General features: G+C 41.4%; 1 protein-coding gene across 3 annotated transcripts in view; it reads right to left on the bottom strand.

Moving 5' to 3' along the window:
• The window catches only part of HTR4 (5-hydroxytryptamine receptor 4), a 200,332-nt gene that overhangs the window by 69,121 nt on the left and 104,885 nt on the right, over positions 1-26,326 (bottom strand). For all 3 annotated transcript variants that reach the window (XM_005683139.3, XM_018050182.1, XM_018050181.1), the window contains exons 3-4: positions 22,758-22,883; positions 20,786-20,986 (exon numbers count right to left, since the gene is read on the bottom strand). In XM_005683139.3, the coding sequence (XP_005683196.1) occupies positions 20,786-20,986; positions 22,758-22,883 (327 nt within the window). The remainder of the gene's footprint in view (positions 1-20,785; positions 20,987-22,757; positions 22,884-26,326) is intronic.

The raw sequence follows: 26,326 nt of genomic DNA, 5'->3' as shown, positions 1-26,326 counted from the left end.
CACCCATCAGATTTTCCAGGCAAGAGCACTGGGTTGGGGTGCCATTGCCTTCTCCAAACTATATTGAAATTGTGAATTACAGGTAAAGATGACTAAGAAACATACTAAATTGTGTCTATGTATGTGTTTTACTTAAATATTCTCCTCTACACTTTCAATCTGGTGTCATGTCCTACAATAAAAATAATATGATTTTTAAGTGACATGGAATAGAGACTTTAAGGCTAAAAACTATAAGGTTTTTATTTGGAGCTCAAATTAGAAAGCTCACTTGACTTTGTGGGCCCAAGATTCTTACCAAGGCCTTGGCACGCTTGAGACAGCTGTTAAGCCACCTCATATCCTTCTAGTTTCTTTCCTCATATCTCTTCAATATGTGGTTTCTAGCAAAGGATCCAGAAAAATAAACATTCTCTTGAAGGATGTAAATTAAGTATGTGAAAATCAGTATCACTGAAAAAAATGATGAATAAAAATTGAGTTCCACTATTAACTGACTAATGGAGGGAGCTTCTTTAACATTCTAGCTTTGTTTGTAGATCAAGGACCAGACAGATATTAAAAAACTTGATTTTTACCTATCATGGTTGCTTTTAATACTTACTTTTGGATTATATTACCAGTGTTAATAACAAACATATTTTTCCTATAATGACCTGCCCCCCAAACACATGTGCAACATTGACAGAAATAGCTAAATTTGCAATTTATTTGGAATTTATGAAAAGCATGCTGAGTTAATAATAAGAGCTACTTTTCATTTCCTTAACAAGGAAATTTCCTACTTGTATAATCTCATTTGGTCCTAAGGAACTATAAATGCACCCATTTCACATATGAGGAAACAGAGAAGTGTCAAGATTCATCCAAGGTCCCACTGGTGGTAAGAACCAAGCTGGGATAGGGCCCAGGCAGCCTGACACAAGGGCCAGGATGTTGACCTCATTACTATCACTTCACTTTGTCACTCCCCTGAAACCCCCAAGGGATTATTCTAATTCTTTACAAGCCATTTAAAAAAAACAGTCAAAACATAAAAAACGTTGAATCTCAAAACTTGAAGCATCCTCAAAATCCCCAAGTCCCCAGATTTCTTCTAAAATGAAGCATATCCAAGCCTGCATAAAAGCATGAAGGACTGGGAATTCACCAAGTTCTACAACAGTACACTCTAAACTTAAGAATATCCTGAAGTTAAAAAGTTTCCTTCAAAAGTGATTTTCTGTAACTTCCAGTTTTACCCTCTGTCTCAAATTAAAATTTCTATCTCTGATTCTCTTTCTGCACAATGGTCCTAGATATCTAAGGAGAGCTTTTACGTTTCTCTTGAGTTTTATTTTCTGGTAAAAATATTCCTAGTTGCATGCAACCCAGGTTGATTTTTCATACCAAAGTATATTTTGCAATGTACGGAGACATATTATGTTGTCATAATTGGAAAGGGTGATGTTATTGACATTCAGGGAGCAGGGGTCAGAAATGTTGCCAGATGTCTTACAATGCACAAGACAGCCTGCTACAACAGAGAGTCATCTGATCTACAATGACAGTAGTGCTGCAGTTGAAAACCTTTGGTCTAGAGGAGGTGATTTTCACCAACAGCAAAGACTCTGTGTCCTCTGTATGAGTTAGTGTGCCATTCCCTGTTAAGAATGGTAGCTATAAGGACAGCATAATTCTCTGGTGTATTCTATACAGATCAGAGAAGCCTAGAATATTACCTTCCACTCTACCCACCATAACTTAATACAACCTACAGGACACCTAGCAGTACAGTATAAGAGACCTGCACCTTCTCAGAGCTATTCTAGGACAGGCTGTAAGAAAGTCTACCCCTAACTGATTTATACATTTCACAGATGTTTGCCTCTTCTAAATTGTATCCTCAGTTCCTAGTACAATGCTATACAGAGAGTCATACTCACAAAAGGGCTGAATAAATAGTAAACCCTTGATCACTACCAATTAAAATAAATAACACTAAAATGTGGGACCAGGTTTTGAAAATGTTAAAAGCTGTGTCTATCAGAGAGATGAGGAAAGGCTGTCTCCAATAAGTGTCTTTTAAGTTGGGTTTTGGGCTTTCCCAGGGGCTCAGAGGTAAAGATTCTGCCTGCAGTGCAGGAGCCGCAGGTTCAGTCCCTGGACTGGGAAGATCCCCTGGAGGAGGGCATGGCAACCCCCTCCAGTATTCTTGCCTGGAGAATCCCATGGACAGAGGAGCCTGGTGGGCTACAGTTCACAGGGCTGCAAAGAGTTGGACTGAAGCGACTTAGCACAACACAGCACAAGGACAGTGGAGGAGAAAATATGATCCAGGTGTTACAAAGAGCATGGACAAAGATCTGGGACAGAAATTTTATATATATACACATCCATCTATAAATATACATCCATGTATCCACATACACATATAAATATAACAGAGTACAATTAGCTGGATGGGAGAGTGTTTATATGGAAGTAGAAGGAAGTAAGTCTAAAATAGCTGACTGAGGGGCAGACCTCAGTGCAATGGTTCTCCAATGATGATGTGCTTCAGAACCACCTGGAGAGCTTATTGAAACACAGGTACAGGTAAATCTTGAATGGGGCCTAAGAATTTGCATTTTTGATACGTTCCCAAATGATCTGTTGATGGTCATCCGGTGACCACACTGTGAGACAATTGTCTTAGAGATTTTTGAATGCTATGCTAGGAAGAATCACCAAAAGTTTTTTTGAACTGGGAAATGTCTGTCACAATCAACACTGCTCCACCAAAGGAACTGAATTACAACAAATTCAAGAAAAAGAATGGTTGGTTCACAGGCTAGCTGGATAGTATTCATCAGAAAAAGCAATTCTGTCTCAGCTTCTGCTGCTGCTAAGTAGCTTCAGTTGTGTCCGACTCTGTGCGACCTCATAGAAGAAGCCCATCAGGCTTCTCCATCCCTGAGATTCTCCAGGCAAGAAAACTGGAGCGGGTTGCCATTTCCCTCTCCAATGCAGGAAAGTGAAAAGTGAAAGTGAAGTCGCTCAGTCGTGTCCGACTCTTAGTGACCCCATGGACTGCAGCCACCAGGCTCCTCCATCCATGCTGTTTTCCAGGCAAGAGTACTGGAGTGAGTTAATCCACTGGATTAATCTAGGTCTGTTTTCTAGACTTCCACTGGACAATTCACACTCTTTTTTTAACTAGAATACTTTTACAAAGCGGTTAAGTAAATGTTTAAATGACAAATGAGGTTCCAGATGGCCAGGATTAACTAAAATGTAGCAAGGATATTTACAAAGTAATATATTATGCAAAACATTTCCAAGCATTGCTCATAAAACTCCATTAAAATCCCCTTTGGTAGACCAGTCACTAGCTTCCCCAACTATGCTGCTACTGCTAAGTCGCTTCAGTCGTGTCTGACCCTGTGCGACCCCATAGACGGCAACCCACGAGGCTCCCCCGTCCCTGGGATTCTCCAGGTAAGAACACTGGAGTGGGTTGCCATTTCCTTCTCCAATGCATGAAAGTGAAAAGTCAAAGTGAAGTCGCTCAATCGTGTCTGACTCTTAGCGACCCCATGGACTGCAGCCTACCAGGCTCCTCCGTCCATGGGATTTTCCAGGCAAGAGTACTGGAGTGGGTTGCCATTGCCTTCTCCTAGCTTCCCCAACTATAGCCATGTGTAATGTGTGATAAATGCTTCTAAATGTCTCCGGGGACACAATTTACTTTGACAACTTTTAGAAGGCAGTCATGTATTTTTATGTTCCATGCTAAACTTTCCCACCCCTCTTGCAATTAAGGAAAATTCTTCCTCCTCACTTACTGCCCTTCTAACCACAGTGAAGGCAGAAGGAGCAAAGAGAACAACTTGGAGCCCTAGACTTTCAGAATCAGAGGAGATTTTAGCAGTCATCTTACATTTTTGCATCTGGGTACCACCAATTCTGTGGTCTTAGAATCAGTTACTTAACCTCTCCAAGACTCAATTTCCTCATCTGGGACTGTTATGTCCAGCTCATTGACTGGCTGTGAGAATTGATGACCAATATGTTTAAAACTTACAAAGTTTCTGACACATAAAGTTTAAGAGTTCAGTTCAGTTCAGTTGCTCAGTCGTGTCCGACTCTTTGCGACCCCATGAACTGCAGCACGCCAGGCCTCCCTGTCCATCACCAACTCTCAGAGTTCACTCAAACTCATGTGCATCAAGTCGGAGATGCCATCCAGCCATCTCATCCTCTGTCGTCCCCTTCTCCTCCTGCCCCCAATCCGTCCCAGCATCAGAGTCTTTCCCAATGAGTCAATCTTCACATCAGATGGCCAAAGTACTGGAGTTTCAGCTTTAGCATCAATCTGTTCAATGAACACCCAGGACTGATCTTTAGAATGGACTGGTTGGATCTCCTTGCAGTCCAAGGGACTCTCAAGAGTCTTCTCCAACACCACAGTTCAAAAGCATCAATTCTTCAGCGCTCAGCTTTCTTCACAGTCCAACTCTCACATCCATACATGACCACAGGAAAAACCATAGCCTTGACCAGATGGACCTTTGTTGACAAAGTAATGTCTCTGCTTTTTAATATGCTATCTAGGTTGGTCATAACTTTCCTTCCAAGGAGTAAGCGTCTTTTAATTTCATGGCTGTAGTCACCATCTGCAGTGATTTTGGAGCCCCCAAAAATAAAGTCTGACACTGTTTCTACTGTTTCCCCATCTATTTCCCATGAAGTGATGGGACCAGATGCCACGATCTTAGCTTTCTGAATGTTGAGCTTCAAGACAACTTTTTCACTGTCCTCTTTCACTTTCATCAAGAGGCTTTTTAGTTCCTCTTCACTTTCTGCCATAAGGGTGGTGTCATCTGCATATCTGAGGTTATTGATATTTCTTCTGGCAATCTTGATTCCAGCTTGTGCTTCATCCAGCCCAGCATTTCTCATGATGTACTCTGCATATAAGTTAAATAAGCAGGGTGACAATATACAGCCTTGACATACTCCTTTTCCTATTTGGAACCAGTCTGTTGTTCCATGTCCAGTTCTAACTGTTGCTTCCTGACCTGAATACAGATTTCTCAAGAGTCAGGTCAGGTGGTCTGGTATTCCCATCTCTTTCAGAATTTTCCACAGTTTATTGTGATCCACACAGTCAAAGGCTTTGGCATAGTCAATAAAGCAGAAATAGACGTTTTTCTGGAACTCTCTTGCTTTGTCCATGATCCAGCAGATGTTGGCAATTTGATCTCTGGTTCCTCTGCCTTTTCTAAAACCAGCTTGAACATCAGGAAGTTCATGGTTCACGTATTGCTGAAGCCTGGCTTGGAGAATTTTGAGCATTACTTTACTAGCGTGTGAGATGAGTGCAATTGTACGGTAGTTTGAGCATTCTTTGGCATTGCCTTTCTTCGGGATTGGAATGAAAACTGACCTTTCTAGTCCTGTGGCCACTGCTGAGTTTTCCAAATTTGCTGGCATATTGAATGCAGCACTTTCACAGCATCATCTTTCAGGATTTGAAATAGCTCAACTGGAATTCCATCACCTCCACTAGCTTTGTTCGTAGTGATGCTTTTTATTCCAAGCCCCTCCGATCTTATATGTACGCGTGCGTGTGTTATAAGTCACTTCAGTTGTGTCAAACTCTGTGTTACTGCATGGTTACAGCCCACCAGGCTCCTCTGTTCATGGGGATTCTCTGGGCAAGAGTACTGGAGTGGGTTGCCATGCCCTCCTCCGGGGATCTTCCCAACCCAGGGATTGAACCTGCATCTTTTACATCTCCTTCATTTGCAGGCAGGTTTTTACCACTGGTGCCACCTGGGAAGCTCTGATTTTATATGTATATATGTATATGTGTGTGTGTGTGTGTGTATATATATATATATATATATATAAAATATTATTGTAAACAAATTTAAATACATTTTGGAACTGGGACTCTAAATCATTTAACAAATAACATAGAACCCACTGAGTTCAACCTGGTCATTGATTCTAAGAAACAAAAGGCAAAGAATTGATCCCCCAAGTTGAATGGAAACAATGAGACCATACTGGCTACAAGCAGTGAGGTTGATTAGATATAGCATCCTCTCATAGACTTAATCCAGGCCCAGCTTTTCTACCCGGGATGGCTGAAGATCACATCTTGAATGATCCACAGAAATCAAATCTCCAATAAGATAAGCTAAAGAAAAAAATGTCAATCACTGGAGAGAAGAGATGAAGTATCTGGTGGTTGATAAGACCTGGATTTTGGAATGGAATAAGAAAACAGAAACCTTTCACCACAAATATTTTCATGATTCCTAATCAATAAAGAACAATCATCTTTAAAATTTAGGAGTAAAGTGTTAAAGATCTTCACTGAACCAGCAAATTTAGGATTTACAAGTGCATTTTGCCTTTAGCAAGAAAATCAGTAAGTTCTAGTCCCAAACATTTCATGCATGTTCCTTTTGACTTTGGACAAATCTTTGGACACTACACATCTCTGTGCATCTGTTTTCTTATGTGTAAACAGGGTATTGACTTACATTAGAGTTTTTATAAGAGGTTGTAATTGTAATGAATTAAAGATGGCCACGTCTCCCATCCAGGGACAGGGCATATGCACCCTTCCCACAGGGCTGCCCTGTGACTGATTTGACCAACAGAGTACATTGGAAGTGTTATATGACAGTCCCAGGTTCGATTTTTAATAAGACTCTTGGTTTTTTGGAGTCAGGAGCTATCATGTAAAAAATCTAGCATGCATCAACATAAGATCATGAATAGGGATCACGTGGACAGAGAGAAGAGCCTGGCTGAGCCTAGCCTTCCAGATGACCCAACCAAGATGCCAGGTATATAATTAAATGACCTTGGACACTCCAAGTGTCCACGCCAGTTCAGTCTCCAGTTAAAAGCCACCAAGTGACTTCAGCCAAGCCGAAGCTCCTGATGAACAGAACTGTGACATCTAATAACAAGCATAGTTGTATAAGGCACTAAGTTTTGGGGTAGATGTTACACCCAACCACAGAGGTAATCAGGTAGCATACAGTCGGGGTTAACTGTGGGGTATACCGGCGGGGCAGTAATTCTCCTTCCAGGAGGTGATCCATATTTAGGGGGCAGAATTTTAGAGAAAAAGACCAATCTTTCTGCTCTTGATTTTGTTAAATTTTAGTTCCTCCAGTTCTCTTCTGAGGAGGTGGAGAAGACAGAAAAGCACCAGTAGCTCAAGAAGAAACTAAAGCCCTTTTTCTTGGCATCCCAAGAGGCTCGGCAAGCTGCCAGTCACCTGGAGGATCAATGGGGAAGACCTCACAGGGATGTTCACCAGGAGCCAGGCACAAGAAGGGGCTGAGAATGCAGCCATGAGCAGAGATAAAACTGTGGGTTCCAGTAAGGAAAAACTATAGGGGTGGAAGGACAGGGAAAGACTGCTTCCTGTCAGAGATGCAGAGGGCATCAGATCCAGTCTTTGCACATAATCCCACATGCAATATGCAGATCTAATGTTTACTATGTTCTTCTTGGTTAAATATTCTGTATACTCACGATAAGAAAACTTGCAAGAAGGGGAATATCAGTTGTCTAGGAAGGTGTCTCCTGAGTTATCACTGACTAAAGAAAAAAGGATAATCCAATAAAAATATAATCTCCAAAAATCAGGTTTCCAAGGTATACTTTGATATACATGAACTGATCAGTCTGTCAGTAGACACTGGATGATTATCCCACTGACACTTCCAGACTAAGCCCAAGGGTCACATTCCCTAGAAAGTTCTTCTGGCCCCAAAAAGCTCAGGGGAGACTGTCCTGTCAGAGATGTGGATTGGTTCTTCATTTCTGCATTGCTCTGGGGGGGAGGGGCAGGACATGCCACATGACTTGTGGGTTTCCCGGGTTCCTCAGTGGTAAAGAATCCGCCTGCAGCGCAATAGACACAGGAGATGTGCCCAGTCCCTGGGTCAGGAAGATCCCCTGGAGAAGGAAATGGCAACCCATTCCGGTATTCTTGCCTGGGAAATCCCATGGACAGAGGAGCCTGGAGGGCTACAGTCTTGAGCTTAGTCATTCAGCAGTGTCTGACTCTTTGCAACCCTTTGGACTATAGCCTGCCAGATTCCTCTGCCAATGAGGATTCTCCAGGCCAGAATACTGGAGGGGTTGCCATGCCCACCTCCAGGGGATCTTCCCAGCTCAGGAATCGAACTCAGGTCTCCCGCATTGCAGGCGAATTCTTTACCGTCTAAGCAGCCAGGGAAGCCCAGGCTACAGTCTATGGGGTTGCAAAGAGTTGGACATGACTGAGCAACTAAACAGCAGCAGCAGCACATGACTTGCAGGGTCTTAGTTCCCTGACCAGGGATCAAACCCATGCCCCAGCAGTGAAAGTTCTGATTCCTAACCACTGGACCACCAGGGAAATCCCTCTGCCCTGGTGCTTTACAGTACCTCGTATATGTGTGTGACACAGCATTTCTCTGGCTATAACTGTCCGCCTATTTCTCTGCTACAATTACTACTATTCAAACCATGTTGCTGTTGTTTAGTTGCCAAGTTGTGTCTGACTCTTTTACAACCCCCTGGCCTATAGTCCCCCAGACTCCTCTGTCCATGGAATTTCCCAGGCAAGAATACTGGAGTGGGTTGCCATTTCTTTCTCCAGGGGGGTCTTTGTTACCCAGAGGTCAAACCTGCATCTCCTGCATTGCCAGGTGGATTCATTACCACTAAACCACCAAGGAAGCCCAGTCCTACTATACACACCAACTATTTTTTTAGGACACACTTTGTGTCAGAAGTATTCTATGTTATTTCTAATTCCTACAGCAACTCTGCAAGGCAGCATTTAACATCCACACTTTAAATATAAAGAAGCTGAAGCCCAGAGAATTTAATACACTTGCCGAACATCACACAGCCAGATATGATAGAACTGGGACTGAACCCCACATTTGCCAAACTTCATACCCTGGTAATGTTAACAAAAGGGCAAGGCTTGACACAAGTAACCTTATCTAGAAATAGGAAGGACTGTATGCAACGCCCTATAAGCTTTCTGAGCTGAGGACACAAGAAAACAGACATATTTAAAGATGAAACTGACAGATAAGATAATACACAGGAATAATAACGAAGAAGCTACTGCAATAACCCAGAAACAAGATGAAAAAAGTTTAAGACGGGGAAGATAGATTTGAAACATATTTATATCTAAGACTTGGCATTTGGCTGGTCATGGTAGAAAAGTAAAAGATGCCCTCAAAGAATTACCTTTAAATGATGAAAAGTTAACTAATAAATGCACCTTTGATGTACAAAGTGGAAGAGGATAATGTTTATGATGGAAATTTCCACTCTGGGATTAAGAAGACAGAAAGATGCTTAAGGCAAGATGTTGAACAGGCAGCTACCTGTTCTATAGAGACCAGAGGCATGAGGCATGGGACGTGGTACATAGGAAAAGACAGCAGGAGAGATGAAGGCAGAGGTGCAGATAAAGCCACAGGATGGGTGATCCCTCCAAAAAAGAGAATGGAGATGTCCATGGCTGGAAGGCTGAGGGTCTAACCTTGAAGGACACTCAGCTATGCAACAGGAAGAAAAAGATGACTATCAGTGTCAGAGAGGGCACTCACAATAGCCACCAGGAATTCGCACTGGGACAGGGAAGCAATAATGGAATAAGAATTGGGGCTAACATTTACTGAACATTTACTAGTAGCCACACACTAGTATACCATTTTTGGGCATATACTCAGTAATTTAATCTTCAGAAACTCCAAACAGAATATGGGACTTCTCAAGTGGCTCAGTGGTAAAGAACCCACCTGCCAATGCAGGAGACACAGAAAATATGTGTTTGATCCTTGGGTGGGGGAGATACCCTGGAGGAGGAAATGGCAACTCACTCCTGTATTCAAGGATGCTTATTCAATGGACATGAATCTGAGCAAACTCTGGGAGAGAGTGGAGGACAGAGGAGCCTGGCATGCGGCAGTCCATAGGATGGCAAAGAGTCGGACACAACTTAGCAACTGAACAACAAAATGGAACACACTTTCAATATTATTGGACTTCCCTTGTGGCTCAGCTGGTAAAGAATCCATCTGCAATGCAGGAGACCTGGGTCCGATCCCTGGGTTGGGAAGATCCCCTGGAGAAGGGAAAGGCTACCCACTCCAGTATTCTGGCCTGGACAATTCCGTGGACTGTATAGTCCATGGGATTGCAAAGAGTTGGACATGACTGAGCAACTTTCATTCACTCACTCATTAATATTATTAATACAATTTTGCTGATGAGAAGACAAAAACCAGAGAATTTAAGTAACTTACTTAAGACCATATAATTGGTAATTAGTCAAAGCTGGGTTTGAATCCAGGAAACCTAGGATCCTAGGTCTCATTCTTATACATGTATATATCAAGACTTCTAAAAGGGTAGAAAAACTAACACTAAAGTCATGTCAAACCACAAGTCACATTTCAGAGCATTCTTTGCTCAGCTAAACATGCCTGGAGCAGCTACTATTGATCTGTAAGAACACAGAAACAGACGAGATAAAGACTGACTCTTAAGGAGCTGGTGAGAGACAGATAAATAAACCAAATTTTTAAAAAAGTGATAACTGCTGTGTTAATATTTAACATTCTCTCTCTCTTTTTAACATTCTATGGGAACTCAGAGAAAGAAATAACAAATCTTCTTTGGGAATGAAGCTCAGCCAGTTAGTGGAGAAGGTGAGTACTGAAGAAGGGTGGATATTCACCTGGAAATGAAGAGGAACTCAACACACAAGCGCAACATGGAATTATGAGGAATCACACCATACTCAGGAAATGATAACATACCACTCCTGGGCGGGAACAGAGATAGGAAGACATAGACTGAGGATAATTCTGAGGAAGAGGACTGAAATACAAGCTAAGAATTTAGCCTATATTTAATAGGCTAAATTTTTGTCACCAAAAAACCACTGGAGCTTTGCACATGCTGTTTTCTCAATCTACTGCTCCCCATACTTCACCTTCTCCCTCTTCGCCTACTGGCACCTACATCACCTACAGACCCCAGCTTCAGAATCACTTCTGATAGCTGTCCTGCATAGGAAGTCACGTGCTCCAACAACTCCTTTGACTTTCCCTTATTCTATTTCAATAACCACCGATTTTACTATAATTATCTACCTACTATCTATATTTTTCACTAAAATCTCTGTGATGCAGAGCTATTCTGATTGTTCACCATTGTACTTCCAGTGCTCCACTCAACTCAAAGCAATTAGTAAGCACTCAATAAATAGTTGATAAAATGAATATAAAAATAAGATTTCATATCCTCTAGCATGAAAATTGTCTAAATGATCTGGATAGAAAGATCCTTCTGGAAGGTTTAAAATCTCTTTAAATATGGCCGTGAGAAATGTCCTCTTTTTTTTCTTCTGTATTTCTGTAATGTATTATTACTCTGTAGGACAGTGATTTGTGACCTGGAACCATTTTACTCCCTAGGGACAATTGGCAATGTCTGGAAGCATTTTTATTTGTCAGAATTGGGTATGAGAAGAGTGGTGGTACTATAACTAGAATACCAGAATATAGAATGATACTAGTAGAAGGCCAGAGATGCTGTTAAACAACCTGCAATATACAGACTAGCCTTCAAATAATTATCCTGTTGAAATTATTACTAAATAATATATATAAAATCAAATATATAACAAATCAAATAAAATATATATCAAATCAAATACATAACAAATAATTATCCTATTGAAAATATCAGTAGTACTGGGATTGAGAAGGAGAAGGCAATAGCAACTCACTCCAGTACTCTTGCCTGGAAAACCCCAGGGATGGAGGAGCCTGGTGGACTGCAGTCCACGGGGTCGCTTAGAGTCAGACACGACTGAGCAACTTCACTTTCACTTTTCACTTTCATGCACTGGAGAAGGAAATGGCAACCCACTCCAGTGTTCTTGCCTGGAGAATCTCAGGGACGGTGGAGCCTGATGGGCTGCTGTCTTTGGGGTCGCACAGAGTTAGACACGACTGAAGCGACTTAGCGTAGCAGCAGCAGCATGAACTTCAACTCAAAAAATATTACTATTATATAAAAGCATGAACTTCAGAGAGTATGTGAGAAGGGGAAACTTGTAATCCCCATTCCTTGCAGAAATGCATTTCAAGCCTCTTGGGAAAACAAATTAATTGTGTGACACAAGCTCACAGTGACAGACACTTTTCATTTATACACTACAAAATTGAGTTATGCTCCAGGGAGATCATTAAGAAATGCCAGCACATTTATCTCCAGCACAGGATGAAATAAACAATCTTTGACTCAGAATTGTATGTTTTAGAAGCAAAACTGTTTTAAAAGAAAATATGTGACTGAGTATCTGCTGGAGGAGTTTTGCAGATAAAACACATCAAATTCCTGGGCTGCCAAAAGGAAGGATGGCAATTCAGATGGACACATCAAAGAGAAGATCATGCAGTGCTACAGATAATGGTATCCTCAATGAAGTGAAAGGGAACTACATTTGAGCCAAATTCAGGGCAATATACAGCATGATCAGAGAAAGAGCATCAGTGGCAAAAAGTCAAGAAGTATGGTATGTGCAGCCAGTGGAAGGACCTAGCGATATATGGCGTAGTGTAAAGAAGACTTGGGGAAGACACACCTCTGTCATGTTGTGGAGACTCCATAAAGATACCCATCAGTCTTCAGGTCATTGGGGATGACACACCTCTGTCATGTTGTGGAGACTCCATAAAGATACCCATCAGTCTTCAGGTCAGCTTAAGAGAAGTTGATCGCTGCTATTCATGTTGCCCAACATCCCTCTTTCCAGAGTGAAAGAAATGTCATTCTCCTGTGACGGATGCTTCTGGTAAAGGTGGCAGTCACAGGGCCTCATCTCTGCTCAGCAACCATATATGTCAGCCCCACACCATGATGATTAGTCAAGAGGAGAGTGTCTGGCTCAGGCACAGTCAATGGTCTTCAATGAGAAACAGCATTTAGGTTTATCTTCGTTGGATTCATGAGGCAAGGATGCTTTAAGACTCATGTTGCCTACAGCTATTTTTCAACCCAGCCTGAGAATGAATCCAACAAGTAAACAGCATAGGGGCAGAGAGGGACAGACACAGAGAAACAGAGACACAGCGAGAAGGACAGAGAGAAAGAGAAGGAAAGAAGGAGACAAAGAGGAGAGGGAGACAGAGACACCGGGAGAGAACTAGACTAGATGATAACGGTCAAACCCTGCAGAGCCATGTCTGAAGCCTGACTTTTCAGCTACCAAACAGTTTATTATCTGTCACACAATAATGAAAAAGACCTTACTAAAATATCACCTGAGAGAAGCAGGTTGGTAAAAACACTACACTCAGGCAACTCATTAGGATATACAAAGAGAAAGCCCTCTTTAAGGTCTTATTTAAAACATAAAACCACTGAGTAAACTAAAAATATATTCACATAACAAGTCTGCTTATTGCATATGAAATGATTGGCATTTAGAGGGGACTATTATTTACAGTTGTTAACTCTAGAGTATACAGTTGTGGAGGTGGAGAGGAAGAAACAAGAACATTTTTATGTTTTATTTGTGAAATAATGACTTTTTTACAATGCTCAGATATTATTGTTATGATATTTTAAAACTGTAATGATTAGAAAGGATCTTGGTGAAAGAAATCAAACACAAGATCATGAACTGGGGTTGGATGAATGAAGATGAAGGTGAGGGCCATCGTGAGGAAGAATCTGCTAATAGGAGATGGTGAGGGCTCCCCTGGGGGTAGATTTCAGGGCATTTTGTCAGAAAGCAGAGAGAAGTCTTTGGTCAGAAAGATGTCCATGCTCCCCACCTTGTTCTGACCCCAGAGGGAACTTCTCATACCTAAGTCAGAATGTTCTCAGAGATTTGAGGAATGTGCTATTTGAGGAGCATGTCCAGCTAAAAGCCCTCTGTGGACACACTTACAGTCAAGAAGTGTTAACTTCCAGTAAAGAGAAAACTGAGTGCATATTTCAGAAATTAGTAAAAATGACCAAGATCCAAATGACCACCCAGCCTAGCCAACACTACTCTCTATTGCCCCCAGATGACCATTTTAATAGTTTGGTACCATTTAATTCCTACTTTCTCTCACACACACTAACTCATGTACACCCAGATACAACCATCTACATATTTATTTTCCAAAAGTGAAATTACTCTAGACATTAAAGTCTGAAACTTGCTTTCCTCCCACCACATAATATACCAGTGATATCTTTCTAGGACATCACACATAACTTTTTCTCATGGTTTTAATGGCTACATTATATTTCACTTTAAAAATTAGCATTTTATTACAAATACTTGGTTGGTTTTAATTTTCACAGTAAACCTTAGATTTAAAACAATCAATTATATGTAAAGCTTTAATGCTGTTTTTGACTTCTCATGACCCATATTATGTGATGCATGTATTTTAATCATATTTTGGAAATTATTTCTAATGAGTCAATAAACTTTCATTAACAGTTCTCAGTCCTCAAAGCACTAGGAAGCACAGTGGATAGAGAAAGATAGCTAGAGAAATGCATTTTATATATATATATATATATATATATAATTTTAACTTTTTATTTTATATTGGAGCATAGCCAATTAACAATGCCATGATAGTTTCAAGTGCACAGCAGAGCAACTCAGCCATACATAGGCATTTAATAATATATTAATGGAGTCTTGCATTTTGCTTTGATACAGAGGTCTACCATCTGGGTGGAATTAGGAATCAAGGTGAGCATTCTTGCTTGAGAGGCACTACCTACATCAGTCACCCCCAAACACTCAGAGGAGCTTTAGAGAGGACAAGACATCCTGCTAGGCATCACTTGGTGAGCAGTAATATCACACTTCTCTGAGACATTTATTCTGTACTTCAGCCCAGCCCAGCCCAGCCCAGTTGTAATGCTGGGAGGAGCACAGCAAAATAGAAGCTAGACATAAATAAGATTACACTCTTTCAGGCTGAACTGTCCTGTAACATCTAGAGTGAACCTTCCAGCTCAATGAGAATGTCACTCTTTGGACAGAAAATGATGGGAGATAAACGGCAAGTTTCCAGGACTCTCAGAAGAAAACAAAATCATTTGACTTCATTTTATTAATAACTTATGGATTCAGTTCAGTTCAGTCACTCAGTCGTGTCCAACTCTTTGCGACCCCATGAAACGCAGCACGCCAGGCCTCCCTGTCCATCACCATCTCCCGGAGTTCACTCAGACTCATGTCCATCGAGTCCGTGATGCCATCCAGTCATCTCATCCTCTGTCGTCCCCTTCTCCTCCTGCCCCAAATCCCTCCCAGCATCAGAGTCTTTTCCAATGTGTCAACTCTTCGCATGAGGTGGCCAAAGTACTGGAGCTTCAGCTTTAGCATCATTCCTTCCAAAGAAATCCCAGGGCTGATCTCCTTCAGAATGGACTGGTTGGATCTCCTTGCAGTCCAAGGGACTCTCAAGAGTCTTCTTCAACACCACAGTTCAAAAGCATCAATTCTTCAGCTCTCAGCCTTCTTCACAGTCCAACTCTCACTTCCATACATGACTACTGGAAAAACCATAGCCTTGACTAGATGGACCTTAGTCGGCAAAGTAATGTCTCTGCTTTTGAATATACTATCTAGGTTGCTCATAACTTTTCTTCCAAGGAGTAAGCGTCTTTTAATTTCATGGCTGCAGTCACCATCCGCAGTGATTTTGGAGCCCCCAAAAATAAAGTTTGACACTGTTTCTACTGTTTCCCCATCTATTTCCCATGAAGTGATGGGACCGGATGCCATGATCTTCGTTTTCAGAATGTTGAGCTTTAAGCCAACTTTTTTGCTCTCCTCTTTCACTTTCATCAAGAGGCTTTTTAGTTCCTCTTCACTTTCTGCCATAAGGGTGGTGTCATCTGCATATCTGATGTTATTAATATTTCTCCCGGCAATCTTGATTGCAGTTTGTGTTTCTTCCAGTCCAGCGTTTCTCATGATGTAGTCTACATATAAGTTAAATAAGCAGGGTGACAATATACAGTCTTGATGAACTCCTTTACCTATTTTGAACCAGTCTGTTGTTCATGTCCAGTTCTAACTGTTGCTTCCTGACCTGCATATAGGTTTCTCAAGAGGCAGGTCAGGTGGTCTGGTATTCCCATCTCTTCAAGAATTTTCCACAGTTTATTGTGATCCACACAGTCAAAGGCTTTGGCATAGTCAATAAAGCAGAAATAGATGTTTTTCTAGGACTCTCTTGCTTTTTCCATGATCCAGCGGATGTTGGCAATTTGATCTCTGGTTCCTCTGCCTTTTCTAAAACCAGCTTGAACATCAGGGAGTTCATGGTTCACATATTGCTGAAGTCTGGCTTAGAGAATTTTGAGCATTACTTTACTAGCATGTGAGATGAGTGCAATTGAGTGGTAGTCTGAGCATTCTTTGGCATTGCCTTTCTTTGGGATTGGAATGAAAACTGACCTTTTCCAGTCCTGTGGCCACTGCTGAGTTTTCCAAATTTGCTGGCATATTGAGTGCAGCACTTTTACAGCATCATCTTTCAGGATTTGAAACAGCTCAACTGGGATTCCATCACCTCCACTAGCTTTGTTCATAGTGATGCTTTCTAAGGCCCACTTGACTTCACTTTCCAAGATGTCTGGCTCTAGATTAGTGACCACATCATCATGATTATCTGGGTCGTGAAGATCTTTTTTGTATAGTTCTCCCGTGTATTCTTGCCACCTCTTCTTAATATCTTCTGCTTCTGTAATGGAGTAGCCATCATGGTCAACAAGAGAGTCCGAAATGCAGTACTTGGATGCAATCTCAAAAACGACAGAATGATCTCTGTTCATTTCCAAGGCAAACCATTCAGTATCACAGTTATCCAAGTCTATGTCCCAACCAGTAACGCTGAAGAAACTGAAGTTGAACGGTTTTATGAAGACCTACAAGACCTTTTAGAACTAACACCCAAAAAAGACGTCCTTTTCATTATAGGGGACTGGAATGCAAAAGTAGGAAGTCAGGAAACACCTAGAGTAACAGGAAAATTTGGCCTTGGAATGCAGAATGAAGCAGGACAAAGACTAATAGAGTTTTGCCAAGAGAATGCACTGGTCATAGCAAACAACCTCTTCCAACAACACAAGAGAAGACTCTACACATGGACATCATCAGATGGTCAACACCGAAATCAGATTGATTATATTCTTTGCAGCCAAAGATGGAGAAGCTCTATACAATCAACAAAAACAAGACTGGGAGCTGACTGTGGCTCAGATCATGAACTCCTTATTGCCAAATTCAGACTCAAATTGAAGAAAGTAGGGAAAACCACTAGACCATTCAGGAATGACCTAAATCAAATCCCTAATGATTATACAGTGGAAGTGAGAAATAGATTTAAGGGCCTAGATCTGATAGACAGAGTGCCTGAATGAGGTTTGTGACATTGTACAGGAGACAGGGATCAAGACCATCCCCATGGGAAAGAAATGCAAAAAAGCAAAATGGCTGTCTGAGGAGGACTTACAAATAGCTGTGAAAACAAGAGAGGTGAAAAGCAAAGGAGAAAAGGAAAGATATTATAAGCATCTGAATGCAGAGTTCCAAAGAATAGCAAGAAGAGATAAGAAAGCCTTCTTCAGCGATCAATGCAAAGAAATAGAGGAAAAGAACAGAATGGGAAAGACTAGAGATCTCTTCAAGAAAATTAGAGATACCAAGGGAACATTTCATGCAAAGATGGGCTCGATAAAGGACAGAAATGGTATGGACCTAACTTATGGATTGGAGTTTCTGATGTCCACTATAAGAGAAAGAAATGGAACTATTGGCAGCACTGTTCAAAAAGAGAAATGTGCTGAACATTCCATTTGTTCATTGGTGTTTATAAAATTCCTAAATCAGTATTTATGTAATTACTGGTTAACTGACAACCTCCCAAATAAAATGTAAGTTCTGTGAGGGCAAGAGGTGTGTCCTTTCTCATACTCTTGCACTTTTACCCACTGTGGGAGATAGAGACATTTAAGAGAAAAAAAAAGAAAGAAAAATCAATTGTGGTTTTAATCACAGTTGCACTAAGTTTTTAAAGGAGAAGACTGGATCTGACCAGCTCAGAGAGGACTTCTGCAAGAGAGGATTGAGCTAAAATGTGAAACACATGCAAGAGAGGAGGGAGCAAAGGAGCTGTGTGGGCAGAGGGATGAGCCAAGGCCCTGAGGTGGCTGAGAGCAGAGCACTGGAAGGAGAGAAAGAAGCTCAAGAGTGAGGCTGGTGCAGGGCATCAGGACCATGAAGTGGGCTGGACATATAGGCAGGAAATAGATGATGCAAAACTCTACAGCCCAGGGAGTTTGGTCTTACTGTTGGTGCAATGAATAGCCATTGAAGGGTTTTAAGCAAAAGAATAACCGGATAACAGCTGCAGTATTAGAAGAGACCTTGTAAACGCTGAGTGCATTAGAGGGGATAAAAGAAATATGGAGAAAATAATTAGGAGGTTGTTGCAGTGATATCCAAAAGACAACAATAGTCTGGACTAGAATGACAGAGATGCGAAGAAATAGACTCAGATCTGTGCCAGGAGGAAAGTCAAAGGACTTGTCATTATTTAAATGCAGTGGATAAGGAAAGACCAGATTAAGAGTAACTACCTGGTTTCTAGGTGTGGCAGCTGCTGGAAAAGCTACTCACTGAGAAGGAGGTCCAAGTTTGGTAAGAAAGACCATGGGTTGTATGCACAGAAACTGAAATTAGCATCCACTAACACTGAGGGCTGTGCCAAGCTGGGTAAATGATATGCTTTAAATGGATCATCTAATTCATCGTAACTGCCATCCTATAAAATAGGTGCTGTTGCTCCCATGTTTAGAGATGAGAAAACTGATATTTGGAAAGGCTTAGTAATTTATCGCCATTCTCAGAGCTAAAAATTGGCTGACCTGGGATGTGAACCTGGATTTCCTTGGTTCTAAAGCAGATGGTTCTTAATTACCAGCCCATACTGCTTCATGACAACTGAGGTCTACTTAGGAAAAATTTCATGGTTTCAAAAGGGCATGATAGTCACCCTAGAACTCTGAAGCCAAACCTTCCTCGGAAACCTTCAATTTTCCTCTCCAGGCCTCCCAGAACAACTGTCCACATCAGCAAGATGATTCTACACTTTCTCCCATCCTTAACTCCCCACCCACTCAGGCTTTTGGCCAAACTTCAAGGTTACCTCCAGTTGCCCTGATCTCAATTTTGCCTTCTCTGAATTAATATGACATTTTCAGTCCCACCACTTAGTTTGGCAACACTCACATGAGGGCTACCCTGCAGGATGTCCATATATTCTCAACTTCCTCACATTTTATTTTTCCTATTGTGGATTTTTTTTTTTTTACAGTATATACTGACTGTCTTATAAAGCCTTTCAAGCACTGAAGTCAGATTATTGTAAATAAGCTAATAAACACAAAAGCTGTGACACTCTGGTTCTGGCTGCCAACCAACAGCTCTGTTTTACCAATGTTATTATCTCTAGCTGTGGAGTGGAATCTCATTATACATTGCATTTAAATTACACACATTCATTTATATATTCTTGGCAGAGCAAGAGACAGAGAACATGCACATTTTAAACAGAGCAGGCCATTATGCATGCCATTCTAATCCATAAGCATGTGTCCCATAAAATAGGAGAGGAATTAACTGATTTGAGTCCCTAAGGATCTTTTCCAGTATGAGTAATTATCTGGACAAACTCTGATTTTAGTGTATAAAGGTACATATTTTAGATAAACCACAATCTCTAATTTTAAGTCAACTATTCTTCCTATTGCTCTATTAAGGAACCTATCCTAGTGACCCATCCCAAGATTAGGGGGAAATTTGGGTCTCCTGGACTAATCAAGAGACAGTAGGAGATTGTCCCTGGCAATTCTGATAACACAAGACTTTCACACCATACTTTCTTTTGGGATCTACCCCTAAGATATGACTACAGTGATGGCAGTATATGTTCGGTTAATCATCTGACTTTTAAATTGTATTCTCCCTTTATTATTGAAAATAAATAAGGGAACTAGAAAATGAAAAGTGCTGATACAACTGATAAACACGTGTCTCCAACAAATGAGGCAAAGATGGAAATCATTAGGCCTCCTGAAGTCAAATGTGAAAAAAGAAGAACCCAGCTATGCAAGAGGAATGGAATTCTAACTTGGGTCCGAAAAGCAAACAATTATTAGGGATTTTATAATCACCTTTGATTTTCTGGAAAAGAGCCTCCCCAGTCACAGCCACAAACCTAAATGCACACATAAAATTATGATACGGGTGCATTATCAGAAGGTCATGTTCAAACAGAACACTATCACTCTGAACTACCCTGCTGCCTACTGGGCAGATAGATTAATTCTTGCTTCTCAGCATCCTCAGGATTTTCTTCGTGCCATCAGCGTACAATTTCAGGCTTACCTATGGGAAACATGGTTGCCGGTACCTATCACTATTTAGACTGTAAGCTCCTTGCAGGCAGCTTCTAGGCCTTACTCATCTCTGTGTCTTCAGTGCCTTAGAGAATGCCTGACTAAAAGAGGGTGCCTTACAAGAGCCGGAGAGTGAATAAATAAGTCAACAGCCAGATTTACCTCTCTGAGATTCATTTCCTCTTATGAATCAGAGAAGAAAAATGACACAGCCCAATGGTCATCAGGTTGTTGTCTCCAGCACAGAGCTACACTTTGCACATGGCTCTGGCCTTACCTATCCAGAGAAATGCAGCACAGGTGAAAAATCGATGCTGTTGTGAGCAGGACATCCAGAGATGTCCGGACAAGGCAGAACATCTCCCCGTAAATCCAGATGTCTTGAACCAGCTCAATGGCACCGAAGGGCATCACCAGCACTGACACCAGCAGATCCGCAAAGGCAAGAGACACAATGAAATAATTGGTTTTTATTTTCCTGTGGGTGAAAAAGTGTAAGGGAAGAGGCAGTGGGAAAGACGAAGGAAAGAGATTAGGGGGAAGGAGCAGGGGAGAAAAGAGAAGGAAAGGGAAGCAAAGAAATAAGAGAAGAAGGGAGGGAAAAAAAAGGAGAGAAAAGTCAGATGTGCAACATATTCTGTGAGATTCAGTTTCCCCTTCTGTCTTGTGTGTGGTCCAGTCACTTTGGACTTCTCCAGACCCCTGGCACCGTAAGTCCTCTCTTGCCCTCATCTGTGACTACACTGCCCTGACTTGAGCCCCTCCATGCACAGAGACCCTCTCGAGGGTCTTTATAGGGTGTTCTCTCTCCCTACTGTTGGCCTAGCTATACCCTATACCCTACCGAATCGTTGGGCCTCAGTTTAGTTGTTCCCAGGAAACCCTCCAAAGGTGAACCCCCTCACAAAGAGTATCAAATTCCACCATTTTCCACTTTTAGACTGACTACCATGTGCCTCACATTTGTCACAGTGCTTAGAATTTCGTTTTTATGTTTTATGTTGATTAGAGCAGCAGATGGGACAGAACTGAACCTTTCATCCCGTTTTGTGGCCTGGTGGATCTTAATCTAGGCTGCACAATAGAATCACCTAGTAAATGTATCTAAATATCAGTGCCCAGGTCTTGCCCTCGGAGAAGGCGACGGCACCCCACTCCAGTACTGTTGCCTGGAAAATCCCATGGACAGAGGAGCCTGGTCGGCTGCAGTCCATGGGGTCGCGAAGAGTCAGAGACGACTGAGCGACTTCCCTTTCACTTTTCACTTTCATGCATTGGAGAAGGAAATGGCAACTCACTCCAGTGTTCTTGCCTGGAGAATCCCAGGGACAGTGGAGCCTGGTGGGCCGCCGTCTATGGGGTCACACAGAGTCGGACATGACTGAAGTGACTTAGCAGCAGCAGCAGCAGCAGGTCTTGCCCTGGATCTATTACTTCAGGGACCCTGTGTGATGAACCCACCTACCCACCCCTAAGCTCACCAAATAAAATATACGGCACTCAGTTAAATGTGAACCTCAGATACACAACAAATAATTTTCTAATATAAGTATATTTCAGATATCACATGAGACACACTCCTGCAATACATTAGTAATTTTTAAAGGGTCTTTAAGTGATTCTAATTGCAGCCAAGGATGAAGTGGAAAGAGCAGAAGGCCAAGGTTTAAATCTTAGATCAGCCACTAGTCAGCTATCCTTTTGGGGCTTCCCTGGTGGCTTAGATGGTAAAGAATCTGCCTACAGTGCAGGAGACCCAGGTTCAGTCCCTGAGTAAGGAAGATCCCCTGGAGAAGGGAATGGCAACTCACTCCAGTATTCTAGCCTGGAGAATCCCACGGACAGAGGAGCTTGGTGGGTTATAGTCCATGAGGTCGCAAAGAGTCGGACATGACTAAGCGACTAAGCACACACACAGCTATGCTTTCTTTGAATCAGTTAATAAAGTGAGGAGGTTAGATATGCTCTCAGACATTATATGTATAGTGATCACAACTATTGCAAAAAAAACAACGCAGGAAAAAATCAGGATGGAAATGCGCTTACATGCTTATACTTGTTATGTTAGAACTATGAGATTATATGTGATTTTTTTTCCCCTGCTCCATTTTCCAAACATCATTGCCATGTATCTTTTCCCCTTCATAGCTATAAATTCTAGTGGAAATTATAAATTCAGACTCCAGTTCTCCAGGGAGAGCCCCGAACTCCACCCAGGTTTTCTCATGAGATTGCCTCATGTGACTCACCTGAGCTGCCTGTCCCTGCACACAGCCACCATCACCAGCAGGTTCCCCAAGATAGCCATCAGGATAACTACCGAGAGAAACGTGAGCAGCACGACCTTCTCCACTGACTTGAAACCCTCCTTGGCACTGGAAGACACACAAACACGAAGAACTGAACGAAACTCTTAAGACACAAAAAGACAATTAGTTTTTTCCTTCATTCATTTTCAGAAAGGTAACTTCACTGTCGAAGCTGCAAACACACGTGTATTGCACACCTAATATATGCCAATGTTTGCACTTGTCACTTTACATGTTATTCTGGTTGACTCCTACACAATGAGAAGGAGGAGGCTCAGAGAGGTGTTAACTACCCTGAGATTGCACAGTGATTCTCTATGAGAGAACTTGAGGCTTTCCTTCAAGAGCACTGAGCTTAGCTTGTGCTCAGAAACCTTATTTGGTTGATTCTTGTCTGGTACACCAACACAGCTAGGTTGTAAGCTCCATGAGGCAGGGACATTGCCTGTTTTCTCCACTGACAAATTCAATTTCAATATATCATTCATATTTAGTGAATGAAGGAATGATGGCATCAAATGAGCAAATGAAGGTAACTTGAACCAGTATCTGTGTGAACACAAAGGCCATCTGTGTTCAGTACCTCATCCCAGTCCACACAGAAGCTGCTGTGTGCAGGTGGGCTGTCCAAGGACTAGGTCACGGCTTGAAGGTTGTTTGTTCCTAAATGGCTGACTTGGACAAACTGTTCTTGGATTATGTGAAGACCACTGAAATACAGAATCCATCAATAAATCCATTGATTCCTTTCACTGCCTTGAACTACATTTCTTTTGGTGCCCAATACAACAGTTCAAATTTGTGTGCTTGTGAATTTCACCAACTGATTCATTTCTATAAACCGAACCCTCCTAATGTCAATTCAACATTTTGTCTTACTAACTTGGAAGTGAGTGTCCCCTGTCAACAAAAACACAATAAATGCAGATTATTCAAAAGCTGCAGGAAAATGTTTGCTTTTTAATATGTTTTTTAAAATGTTCTTTTTAAATGAAGTTTCAAAGGATCTTAAAACTTTTAGACTTAAACACACATTTCAATATGGAGAAACTAAGACCCAGTGAGAGGAAATGAGTTGCCAGAGTGTGTTAGCATCTAGACGGGGAGGAGCTGCTTGTTCTTTAGGGCACCACTGGGTACTCATGCAAGAGTGAACATTGACATTTTAGGAATCAGCGAACTAAAATGGACTGGAATGGGTGAATTTAATTCAGATGACCATTGTATCTACTACTGTGGGCAAGAATCCCTTAGAAGAAATGGAGTAGCCCTCATAGTCAACAAAAAGAGTCTGAAATACAGTATTTGGATACAATCCCCAAAACGACAGAATGATCTCAGTTCGTTTCCAAGGCAAACCATTCAATATCACAGTAATCCAAGTCTATGCCCTGACCAATAATGCTAAAGAAGCTGAAGTTGAACTGTTCCACAAGACCTTCTAGAACTAACACCCAGAAAAGATGTCCTTTTCATTATAGGGGACTGGAATGCAAAAGTACAAAGTCAAGAAATACCTGGAGTAACGCAAATTTGGCCTTGGAGTACAGAATGCAGCAGGGCAAAGGCAAACAGTTTCGCCAAGAGAATGCACTGGTCATAGCAAACACCTTCTTCCAACAACACAAGAGAAGACTCTACACATGGTCATCACCAGATGGTCAATACTGAAATCAGATTGATTATATTCTTTGCAGCCAAAGATGGAGAAGCCTTATACAGTCAGCAAAAACAAGACTGGGAGCTGACTGTGGCTCAGATCATGAACTCCTTATTACCAAATTCAGACTTAAATTGAAGAAAGTAGGGAAAACCACTAGACCATTCAGGTATGACCTAAATCAAATCCCTAATGATTATACAGTGGAAGTGAAAAATAGATTCAAGGGATTAGATCTGATAGAATGTCTGAAGAACTATGGACAGAGATTTGTGACATTGTACAGGAGACAGGGATCAAGACCATCCCTAAGAAAAAGAAATGCAAAAAGGCAGAATGGTTGTCTGAGGAGGCTTTACAAATAGCTGAGAAAAGAAGAGAAGTGAAAGGCAAAGGAGAAAAGGAAAGATATACCCATTAGAATGCAGAATTCCAAAGAATAGCAAGGAGAGACAAGAAAGCCTTCCTCAGTGATCAGTGCAAAGAAATAGAGGAAAACAATAGAATGGGAAAGACCAGAGACCTCTTTAAGAAAATTGGAGATACCAAGGGAACTTTTCATGCAAAGGTGGGCACAATAAAGGACAAAAATGGTATGGACCTAACAGAAGCAGAAGATATTAAGAAGAGGTGGCAAGAATACACAGAAGAACTATACAAAAAAGATCTCCATGACCCAGATAATCATGATGGTGTGATCATTCATCTAGAGCCAGACATCCTGGAATGCGAAGTCAAGTGGACCTTGGGAAACATCACTATGAACAAAGCTAGTGGAGGTGATGGAATTCCAGTTGAGCTATTTCAAATCCTAAAAGATGATGCTGTGAAAGTGCTGCACTCAATATGCCAGCAAATTTAGAAAACTCAGCAGTAGCCACAGGACTGGAAAAGGTCAGTTTTCATTCCAATCCCAAAGAAAGGCAATGCCAAAGAATGCTCAAACTACCATGCCATAGCACTCATCTCACATGCTAGCAAAGTAATGCTCAAAATTCTCCAAGCAAGGCTTCAACAGTACATGAACCATGAATTTCCAGATGTTCAAGCTGGATTTAGAAAAGGCAGAGGAACCAAAGGAAGCAAATATCAAATTGCCAACATCTACTGGATCATTGAAAAAGCAAGGGAGTTCCAGAAAAACATCTATTTCTGCTTTATTGACTATACCAAAGCCTTTGACTGTGTGAATCACAAAAAACTCTGGAAAATTCTTTAAGAGATGGGAATACCAGACCACCTGACCTACCTATTGAGAAATCTGTATACAGATCAGGAAGCAACAGTTAGAACTGGACATGGAACAACAGACTGTTTCCAAATAGGGAAAGGAGTACATCAAGGCTGTATATTGTCACCCTGCTTATTTAACTTATATGCACGGTGCATCATGAGAAACATTGGGCTGGATGAAGCACAAACTGGAATTAAGATTGCCAGAAGAAATATCAGTAACCTCAGATATGCAGATGACACCATCCTTATGGCAAAAGCGAAGAGGAACTAAAGAGCCTCTTGATGAAAGTGAAAGAGAAGAGTGAATAAAGTGGCTTAAAGCTCAACATTCAGAAAACTAAGATCATGGCATCTGGTCCTATCACTTCATGGGAAATAGATGGGGAAACAGTGGAAACAGTGTCAGACTTTATTTTTGGGGCTCCAAAATCACTGCAGATGGTGACTGCAGCCATGAAATTGAAAGATGCCTGCTCCTTGAAAGAAAAGTTATGACCAACCTAGATAGCATATTCAAAAGCAGAGACACGACTTTGCCAACAAAGGTTCATCTAGTCAAAGCTATGGTTTTTCCAGTGGTCATGTATGGATGTGAGAGTTGGATTATAAAGAA

The sequence above is a fragment of the Capra hircus genome, chromosome 7 (assembly GCF_001704415.2).
Source record: "Capra hircus breed San Clemente chromosome 7, ASM170441v1, whole genome shotgun sequence".
NCBI classification, from domain to species: domain Eukaryota; kingdom Metazoa; phylum Chordata; class Mammalia; order Artiodactyla; family Bovidae; genus Capra; species Capra hircus.
This window is presented reverse-complemented; position numbering and strand designations above follow the sequence as displayed.